The sequence below is a fragment of the Homalodisca vitripennis genome, chromosome 8 (genome assembly GCF_021130785.1).
Source record: "Homalodisca vitripennis isolate AUS2020 chromosome 8, UT_GWSS_2.1, whole genome shotgun sequence".
Classification (NCBI taxonomy): Eukaryota; Metazoa; Arthropoda; class Insecta; order Hemiptera; family Cicadellidae; genus Homalodisca; species Homalodisca vitripennis.
In genome coordinates this window covers 128,480,145-128,491,455 of record NC_060214.1, presented here as the reverse complement: position 1 = coordinate 128,491,455, position 11,311 = coordinate 128,480,145, and the positions used below count along the sequence as shown (strand labels likewise).

Sequence of the window (11,311 nt, the reverse complement as noted above, 5' to 3'; positions counted from 1 at the left end):
TTTCCAATATGTTGGGAGTTTCTACACTTTACAATATGTTGGGAGTTTGTACACTTTCCAATATGTTGGGAGTTTCTACACTTTCAAATATGTTGGGAGTTCCTACACTTTACAATATGTTGGGAGTTCCTACACTTTCCAATATGTTGGGAGTTCCTACACTTTCCAATATGTTGGGAGTTCCTACACTTTCCAATATGTTGGGAGTTCCTACACTTTCCAATATGTTGGGAGTTCCTACACTTTCCAATATGTTGGGAGTTCCTACACTTTCCAATATGTTGGGAGTTCCTACACTTTCCAATATGTTGGGAGTTTCTACTACACTTTCCAATATGTTGGGAGTTCCTACACTTTACAATATGTTGGGAGTTCCTACACTTTACAATATGTTGGGAGTTCCTACACTTTCCAATATGCACATTCTGAGTTTAGCGATTCTACTGACCCTCACTCGAATGACATTGGAAATTTACTAGTATTGTTTTACGTTATTTTGTTATTTTTTTGCTTGTTAAAACATATGGTTTAGAAAGGAAATATCTCACTGTTTTTTTTTTTTTTTTTTAATTAAATTTTTACACACATTTAAAAACTTCACAAGTTACACAACTATTTGTTACTATTTTAGAATAGAATAGAATTTTCTTTATTAACTTGAACATAGAGAACAGTTATGCGTCAGTATTTTAGTACAGGTTTCAACAAATTGTAGTTTGTGATAAGTGTCTTTGTTGAAACTGGAGCTCTTCAGTGAATTCCTGAATAGAATACACAGGATATTCAGTCAACCAGGCATCAAGTTTCCTCTTCAATTCCTTCCTTGTCATCTGTCTGTAGTTTGCTGGAAGCTGGTTAAATAGACGTGCTCCCAGAGACGTTGGTTTTCGTTAATGTAGTGCTGACGATGTCGTACTGGTGGGATAATGAATGAGCTCCTGGTGTTGTGGTTGTGTAATCGGGTTTCTCTAGGGAGTCCTAACTTGTCCACAAGGAGTATGAGTTCTTGTATATAGATTGCTGTGACAGTCTTGATTCTGAGGTGTTTGAACACAGGCCTGCAGCTGTCTCGATGATCCAGATTGGCTAAACATCTAGCTGATTTTTGAATTGTTAATACTCTCTTAAGATTTAAAGCTGAAGTACCACCCCACACAACGACCCCATATCTCAGGTGGGTTTCCATGAGAGCGTGATAGGCAATTTTTGCCGTCTCCTTGTTGCTTGTGTTTTTTTATTCTTTTCAACATATATAAGGCAGTGTTCAACTTTTTGCAAAGAGTGTCGATGTGTGGACCCCAGTTTATCCGAGTTAATCCGAACAATCACATAATCCGAATAGGGCTCGGTCCCAATTAGGTCGGATTAACGGGACTCTACTGTACTCATAATGGAGGAAGACGATAATGTTATTGACGATAATTTTTCATCTGATGAAGACAATAAGTCGAGTTCGAACAGTTGTAGGGACGGTGAAGGTGGCGTCCCCCACCCCCAGTGGGCCAGCACGGCCAGCGACATGGCTGGTTTACGTGACATGCCATTCACTGGTCAACCTGGCTTGCATAATACCTGGTCATTCCAGGTGACAATAAACCAATTGACTGGTTCAATCTCCTTCTTGACACTGTGTTTTTAGAGAATATCATTAGACAAACCAACCTGTATGCCCTGGAACTATTTTGTGGCCCCACCACTACTCCCGCGTCTCGCATAAGCAAATGGAAGGACTTAGTGATGGCCAAACTAAGAACATTCTTAGGCCTTCTACTGTTGACTGGCAACGTCAGACTGAATCGATTGAACGACTATTGGAACACTCATCGGTTGTTGAACTTCCCTCCAAAGGAAGCCCCACTGCTCATCACACCGACGCGCAACAGCATGCATCGTCTCTCCAAACTAACGAAGCGCAAAGGAAACGGCAAGTCAGTTACCCGGAGGTGCCGCGTTTGCTACCAAGAAGGCAAGCGTAAGGAAACAGTGTACTATTGTGCAGTGTGCCCTGACGAACCAGGTCTGTGTGAACTCAGTTGCTTTGATAAGTATCACGAGGACAAATAAGTAGTTTTTAGTCTTTGGCCGTGGGTGGGGATGTATATAGTTTTTTTTCTAATTTTTACTCGGGGAGGGGGGAGTGTTAACTGTTTTTGATGTTGTATATTTTTCAAACTAATATGTAATATATATGTGTAATTGATGTACTATCTACGTGTCATTCATGTACTATATACGTGTAATTAGCGAGTGTTTGTGCCAAAACTTAGTGCGCTGCAAGCACATACAACACGGGGACCGACACCCGGTGCGGATGACTAGCAGACCCGGCACGGACATGATGTCACCCGTTCCGGCCAACGAAGCTTCTGGGATTCCTTGGACAACCCTTTCGGCTATCCTGACTCCGTTTTGGGTAAGTAAAAAACAAAAAAAATTCCCACATTTTCTGTCACCAGTAATTTTGTCATCCGCAGTGAATGTGTTAACTGGACATGCATTGTTGAGTTCCATTGTCAAGATATGAAGGAAGGAGTTGTAAGAATCATCAGCTGAATCTGCTGCATAGACTCTTATCCAGTCATGTTTTAGTAGATTCATTCTGAGCACCTCTAGTGACTGAGGAGTTATCTGTCTTTTCAATTTTGATTGGTTGATTGTTTGGTCTATTGCACTATTTAGTGTGCAAAACTGTCCTTTATGGTCGGACAAACCTATCTCCAGAATGTCTACTGTAAAGTTGTCAAGGGGCAGGTTAGAACAGATGCAATCTATGGAGGTAGATGATCTATGAGTCACTCTGGTAGCAGGTAGGTTTAACCTTGTAATATCATGTGCGGCTAAAACCTTTTCCAGTTTGTTGTTGTTTATATTTGGTTATAAGCTGTTTATGGTTATATCTCCTATAATTATGAGTCCTTTATTATGGGGGTGATGTCCATCGATTAGCTGAGATAAGAGTGTTTAAAGCTTCTTCCAGGTTTCCATGAGGAGGTCTATAAACTCCAATGATGGTCAGTTTTGTGGATCCTGTTTCAACTGTGACACTAGCAAGCTTGCAGACAAGTTCTTTACTGTTCAGCAATTACTAATTCTAACTGTAAAGTAGAATCTTCCTTTAGGAATATAGCTACACCTCCATAATCATGTTGTGTTCTGCAGTAGTGTGAAACTAAACAATATCCTGGTAGTCCTGTAGCTTTTAATTTGGCCTCTTTTAGAACATGTTCAGTGAGTATTAGTATAATAGGGCTTTTTTCACTTAAGACGATCAAGATGGTCCCTTTTATTTTCATTTTGTTGGAAAGAAACTGTAGTTATGGGTCATTCGTTCTAAAAAAGAAGTCCGTCTCCATAAGTCAGTATCGTAGTTCTTGATCTCTCTTTCAAAGAAGTCTTCATAGGTTTCTTTTTCTCCTAGCAGCTTAGCAGTGTGTGGAGGCCCTTTACTAAACTAGATTTAGTGGTTGGTGTCAGGAGACATTGCGTAGTTTGTTTGTCAATAACAAACTTGTCAGTATTCTGTGTCATTTACTTTTAGCAACTTGTAATGAGACCCTAAAATGATTTTTCTACCTTTTAATTGAATTAGAAAAGTTTGATTGTAGCCTATTTTTTGTTAAGTATGGCGTTTGAGGCTTGTTGTGTCTGTAGGGGTTGGTCAGTGTACTGTTCAGTTTTTGGTTGCTGATTTGCCTGGCTCGTGGGGGATACTTTTGGGCGTCAATGGTCTTGAAGTTGGACAGAACAGAGCTCAGTTCTTGGCTGCAGATTTGGCTCTCTCCTGGCGTAGAATTTTGGGTGTCAGCAGTCTTGGAATTAGTCAAAATGGGGTTCAGTTTTTGGCTCCCTCCTGGCGTAGAAATCTGGGTGTCAGCAGTGTTGAAGTTAATCAAAATAGGGTTCAGTTTTTGGCTGCATGTTTGGCTCCCTCCTGGCGTAAAATTTTGGCTTAAGTCAGATTTGTTCCTATCTATGGTGTCACTAGAATTTAGGCTAGAAGTATGATTGAATTCTGTATTGTTCATGTTGAGGGGATGATTTGCTGTGTTTGTAGTATTTAAAAGAGCTTGGGGGTTTTATGATTTTGAAATTTTGTTAAGAAAGGATGAAAGATATGATTTGGTTTTTTCTTCGTTCTTTGCTAGTTTTGTTGTGAATGCTTCTACTTCAGCCTCCATTTTCCTGGGTGAGGTTTGTACAGTTACCAGGCTTACTTCCATTGATCTCGCTTTTTCCTTTAGAAAAAATATTTCTTTTGGCGAACCGGCGACGAATCGCACCCACTGACTCACCGAAACAGGCACACCTCGCTATGAGTGTTACAACCTTCCCAGGCTACTGCTCAGCTCACACCGAGGCAATATGAAAGCAGCTGCTGAAGAGATTTCTTTATTTTTTTGTTTTTAGTTCCTGAACTTTATTGTTTATGTGAGTTTTTTTCGCTCTCTGCTTGGAGAATTAAATCTTCTCTCAATGTTCGTTCTTCCTCAAGTATCCTATTTATGTAGGTGAGTTCTTTTTCTAGGTCCTGATTTCTCCGACATGTTTAGACGATCTTCCAGGTTGAGTGCAGGTTTCACTTTTTTCTAAAGTTTTTATTCGATTTTGGAGCACACAAACCTCTAATTTTAGGTCACTTAATGTTAGTTTGAGTTTTTCATTTTCGGTTAGAAGGGCACTTCCTGCCAGCAGCAAGTGAAAGTGAGGTTTCTAGGTCAAAGTCATCAAGGTTGTCTAAGCTTTGTATTTTTTCTTTGATTTTATCCACCTCAGGATAGTTGGTCCTATTTGTATAAGACCTGAAGGAGGGGAGAGATTAGTTCAAATCTTCTTCTTGTATATTCATGTCACTTGCTTCAGCTGTTTCATTTGTCTCTACTTCCTTCAAGGCTTGAATGAACTTCTTATTTCTGGAATTGTCAGTCTTTGGTCTTCCATGTATGTGTTTGTATTCAGAGTACAGACAGACGTCTTTATCTTTTACAGTGGCTGTTTCTTGGGTCTCAAAAGAAGGTTACTTCGAATTTTGTGTGTTGTTTTTCTGTCCAAGATACATTGTCAATTATGGCAGGCCAGTATGGGAAGCCTCTTACCTTGGCGAATACCTTGTCACATTTATTGAATTTGACTGCCATATCAATGGGATAAATTCTGAAATTCAGTGTCAATGGGATAAAAATGTAAAACAAAACTGTTTTTTAAGTCAACTCCTCCTGTTGTTGTCAACAAACTGTTGTCAGACTCCTCCTGTTGTTAGTATTCAATGTCAATGGGATGAAATGTGGAGGAAAAGTAGTTTACAGGGTAAAAATTCGGTTTGTCAGAAAAAGAAACTACTGTTTTTTATACTAGATTTGGCAGACTTCTAGTGGTCAGAATTAGTCAGAGGTTGAAAATAAATGTGTTTAATTTATAGGTAATCAACTCCTTGTCAGCCAGATAGAAGCAGTACAGTGTTAGTTGTACTGCAGTCAGCTGAAAGGTGTTGTCGTAGCATAAGCACTGCTGACGTGGTATCTGGGTCAGCGGCCTTGTCACATACGGTGTAGCGCCTGTGAGGTTGTCCTAATGGTGTTAAGATAACTGTGACGTGTTTAGTCGCTTATGTGTTGGCAATTTTTGTGACGTCACAGTCAACTTTTTGTTTTATTATTATTACTGCAGTGAGCTAAGCTTGTCTGACTTACTTAAATTAAACTACAGTATTTGTAATTTATGCAGATTTTTTTATATAAATTCTGAGGAAAGGCACTAAATGAGCTACTAGTACACACACCGTTAGTAGTTTATAGTTATGCTAGTAGTAGGCTTGGAAGCATTCTCAGATACATAGCAGTGTCACATACAGAGTTCTCATCGCAATAGTTACTTCTTCATTCATAAAAATCTCTGCTGAATTAAATTTAAAGATTTTTTCAGTTATTGTATAAATGTGAAAGTTGAGTTTAGCTCCAAGTTCACCTTCCTCCTGTGCAGCATCTGAAATCTGGTGTTGTCACCGATTGGACTTCTAGTATTGGAGTCATTTTGTCTTAAGAAATCCAAAGTCGCAGACGAAGAATCTCAAGATGAACTCTTTACTCGTTTCAACATCAGAAACAATCAGGCTAAAATATAGTGTAATGTAGGTGAAGAGGTATTTTCATTGTCTCATTAGGTGTACAATTGATTGTACTGCGATGTTTTAGACACGATCTTTAAGCACAGATTTGAAACACAGGAGCAACCAAATTTCTACAGTTTCAATATTGATTCTATACATGTAGAAAACTTAAATAAGTGAGCTGATCTGTTCATGATCCACTGAAAGACACCAAGTAGCTAAACCACTGTTTCACTGTTTTCATATGTCCGTATGCTCTTACTTGAAAGCTCTGTGTTACAATCAAGCTTCCTGTTGCAAAAGTCTATCCAAGGAAATGTACTTTCTAGCCGTTCCAGATTTCTTCGGTCCAAACGGAAGGACAATAATAAGTAGGCTGACCACTAGTCAAATCTTGGGATGATGAGCTTGAGTCATTAACAAGACCTGAAGACTTATCTTCAGTTTCTCATTTTCTGATTGGCTGGATAAACAATCCATTTTCTGAAATGGATATAAACAACCGGAAAGAGGTGAGACGCCGTCGCGTCGGCTGATATAATAACGAGACAACACCCTGTGTTGGGGAACTGGGGATGCGGTAACTGCCTGAACAGTCAGGCTTACAATCACGTGTCTCGATCTATAGCGGCACGTAAACTCCAGTTTTTTAAAATATAGTAAATAGTTTTCATTGTGATTCTACAAATTACAAGCCTGTATTGTATTATACATGAAATATCACTTTCATTTTCTTGTATGCATATTCTTCATTACTTTGCATTTGAACCAGTATTTTGCAATAAAATTGATTTGTAAAAAAGGCTGCAAAAACACACCTACATTGTAGCTCCACTGCCGTTCTTGGGTTAAAAAAACTATAAAAAAGACTTTATTAACTTTTTATTGAAAAATAACAAATTATAAAAATTTAAATCTGTTTTAACAATACAGTAAAACAGGTAAATTTCTGGAATACATATAGAATTACTCTAATCAGTCCCTATCATACTCTTTTGGATAGATACAGAGTGACAGGTTCAGCAGGCACAGGTACCAACATCAAGACCATCTCAATCTCTTTCTTTATATTCACGTGGAACTGTGACAGAATCTGCAAATATACACAATCTGCAATTAGATTAAATATTAAAAAAAACAGGTTTAATATTGTAAAACTTCATTATTTACGCCTACTTTTAATTATGTGTAAAATGTTGTACATTACCATTTTCTCACTACGAATATAAGTGGAATTATGTGTATGAACCATAAGTTTTTATTACAAATCATATTTAATAAACTACTTAATAAACTGTAGTCCTAACCATTTTATATTTAATTAACAGTTACCTGAGGCTTCACACACAATTTCATACAATCGATCCAGTAGCTTTTATGTGATTGAGTAACACACATACACAGAGATAAAAAGAGAGATACTATTATAGTTTTATATGATAAAAATATTTTTTCAAAATATATAAAATATAAGGATTCAAGATATATATATTTTTTTATATTACATTTTTATATAAATATTTCGTTTCATATAATATTTAAATTACTGGCTAGTTCCCGGGCTGAGCCCTGGATCACAGTGGTAGTATTAATCTCAAAATATGATATTTTAATCCAAATAATACATATGTTACATTAAACTATTGGGTTTAGTTAATAGAATCTTATGTGAACTTTTCTTTTAGGGTACATATTTTATTCCAATATAGGGTTTTTATTATTGAGTTGCATAATATTTAATCAATTTTGAGAATCTTCTTTACACCAAATATAATTCTTAGTTACTTCTGTTTGATTTTTCTTTTTATCAATGTATCTGTTATTTTTATTATTGCATTCATTTTTAGTTTACATTATTTTTTTCATATATACGAATATTCATAAGCCTGTGTATCATCCAATGAACCGAATTTTGTGTTTCTATGGATGATTAATATTTTTTCTTCTAGAACGACCAACATTTTAATAATAGGAGACAAAACAGCTATTGTAGGAACGGTTTATTCAATGCGAATATTATATTTAGCTTTATTTTACCATCCGCTTAATGCAACATCTGAGATCAGACAGTGACAATACTACTTAGTACCTGCCATGGTTTCAGTGTTCAAACCGTACTCTCAGCAACAGAATAAGTTTTAGTTGTTTTCGTGTTCCACCGTCTGTCAGATCTCAGATACTGCACTAAGCAGAAGGAGAAATCCACGCTTGACTCACAGACCTGAGCTAATGTGAGAGACATGAGAGTGTCGGCCACCTTGCGCCCGATGCAGGCTCTCCCCCCCATGGCGAACGGCAGAGATGCTGTAGCTTCAGTCACCCCTGGGTACTTGCCAGCCTCGTTACGCAGCCAGCGTGTCGGCCAGAACCTCTCAGCATCCGGGAAGTTTTGCTCACTCCGCCCACTTGTGTACAGTGACATCAATATTGTCTCCTGTTAAATGACATTTGCTCTAAATTTATAAATCATCATCTCAAGGTCCTTTTTAATCGGTGTAAAACAAGTCTTAATATATTAAACATTGTAAAATAATAAATAGTACGAACCGTTTTGTAATGGATGTTCCGTTTTTGTCGGAAACTAACGTAAATTGTATCACAAACTAAATTGTGAATTTTTATTCACTTCTCTACATAGGCTCCATGAACATTTAAACATTTCGCCTGTCGCCTGACCGTTAAACCAGTTAGTAACTGTTTCTTTTAACATGTCATCATTTTCCAAGTGCTTCACAACAAGAAATTCTTTGAGTTTTAGAAAAAGATGGAAGTCTGATGGTGCAAAGTCAGGGCTGTATGGTGGATGATGCACTAATTCTCCACAAAACTTGTCCGGCTGCGTATGTGTTTTTACCATGACGTGAGGCCGAACATTGTTGTGAAGAAGAAGGCCTTGCCAGTGGTTTTGAATAGGACACCAAAGCTTCAATAAAGTTTCATAGTATCTCTATATTTATTGTCATTCCTCGCGGCAAAAAGTCTATCAAAAGTATGCTTTTCCGGTTCAAAAAACTGTAACCATGATTTTCCTTGTTGAAGGTGTTTGCTTGAATTTCCGTGGCTTTGTCAGGGAGTTTGAGTGGTACCACTCACTGGATTGAATGGTTAGTCTCTGGAGTGTTGTACACAACCCACGTATCATCACCAATCACAATGTCACCATCCTTGTGATAGCATTCCAAAAAGGACAAAGAAAGTGCCATACGCTTTATGTACTTTGGTTAAAATTTTTGGCACCCATTGCACACACATTATTTTTAATGAACATTTTTGTAACAGTAACAATATTATAAACTACATACTTTGATAATTGTGGATATTTCTGATGATGTTCGTCAGTTGTAAAGCTCCTATTTTGCTGAATTCCCTCATCAACTTTTTGTATCAAGTCTTCATTCATGACAATAGGCAGGCCAGGTCATTCTTCATTATGAACATTTGCCCTTCCTTCATCGAAAAGCCTACACCATTTTCACACATTTTCGTTGTTCATTACACTCTCACCATAACCTTCAACAAGCCGCCAGTGAATTTCAGCAGGACGGACTTTTTGCATTTAAAAACCAAATTACTGAGGTCACTTTACAATCAGCGGGCTTAATGATTGACATGGCAACAAACAAAGCAGTATAACCATACAACCAACACCGGCAGAGACATGAAACGTATTGGCGGTGTAGAACAGATGTAACGTGACAGGATGCGCAATCGGTTCTTACTTTAAAAATCACCCTCGTATGTTACAATAGCAGATTACCATAATATGACCACAGAATTCTTTATTTTATTACCACAACCAACGAATTGCAGAAACATTAATACATTTAAATCCTACAATAAACATAAAAATCAACAATCGTGTTATAACATATAGAAGTACAAAAAGCAGGCTAACAAATTAGAGAGATTGATGTTTTCTTTGATAAGTAAAATGTACAATGAAATTTTACTGTAAATCGTTATTGAAATAACTTGACACGATGACTGCAGTAGTGTCAGGCTCACTCAGTATAGTGTATATTGTGTTTTTATAAAATTAAAGTTTCAGTAGGAAATGTTTATAGCAAAGCTTCATGACTGGCACAGTAAATCACAAAACCCTACAACATTTTCATACTAAAACACTTTTCATTATTCAAATATAATGTTCAGTTAGTCATCATTAACTGTGTACATTAACTATGAAAGTGTGACTGGTTACAGAGGCTGACAGCCATCGACCATGGTCAGTCATGTGAATCGATATCACCCAAATACTCAACATCCCCCTGAATGCTGTGTCCACCACAAACGGAAAAAAACATTCGTTGTATATTAAATGATCAATATTTTGCGTTTTTAAAGAAAATGTTACTTTTACCAAAACGCTTGCCGGATTACCAAGCGGAACTTTAGCATGCTGGATTAATGGAATTTACTGTAATCCTCACATCATAGATGCTCATGCACACACACATTGTTTTGTTCCTATATTTAGGCTCAGCAAGCCACAGTATTTATGTCAATTCAATTCAATTCAATAATATCTTTATTCACACATTCATCAAAAATGGTTACAGAGTCAACACATGCAGTAAAAATTGATGTCATCAAGAAGTAGGTAAACTAGTTTAAAACTATTATAAATGCAAAGAGAAAATATCTTTAAAATTTGATATTAACTAACATTTCTGTAAAATAAAATATATATGAGGAGAAAATATATGAATGCATATACATACACATACATGTCTTAAATAATAGCATTAACAGAATTAAAAAACTCATTCAAACTATAAATTGTAGAGTTTATCAACAGGCTGTGCAGTCTTTTCTTCAGAGTTTTAGAGTCACATGTTTTGAAGTTTTCTGGAAGCATGTTAAAGAGTCTTGCACCGCTATAGGAAGGCTTCTTGGTGTAAAGGGTTGTTCTATGCGCTGGAAGGGATATATCATTTGCCCGTCTTGTTGTGTAGCTGTTGACGTCACCAACCCTTAGTAATCTTTCTCTTGAGGCGTGGGTGATTACCTCGATGATGTATATGGACACTACTGTGAGTATCTCAAAAGATTTAAAAGCCTCTCTACAAGATTCTTGTGGCTGCAGTCCTGCCATGATCCGCATAACCCGCTTCTGTAATACCCGGACACAATGAAGGTTGCCGGCAGATGAACTTCCCCACAGAGTTATTCCATATCGAACATGTGATTCGAACAGAGCGTGATATG

General features: G+C 37.2%; 1 protein-coding gene across 1 annotated transcript; it reads right to left on the bottom strand.

The window, feature by feature from the left end:
- Positions 1 to 6,968: 6,968 nt before the first annotated feature.
- LOC124368387 (sterol 26-hydroxylase, mitochondrial-like) lies at positions 6,969 to 9,773 on the bottom strand. The gene is made up of 2 exons (XM_046825683.1): positions 8,325 to 9,773; positions 6,969 to 7,196 (listed from the first exon to the last, which is right to left on the bottom strand). The coding sequence occupies exons 1-2, from the start codon at positions 8,523 to 8,525 to the stop codon at positions 7,089 to 7,091; spliced, it is 309 nt and encodes a 102-aa protein (XP_046681639.1). The 5' UTR covers positions 8,526 to 9,773; the 3' UTR covers positions 6,969 to 7,088.
- Between the last annotated feature and the right edge of the window lie 1,538 nt (positions 9,774 to 11,311).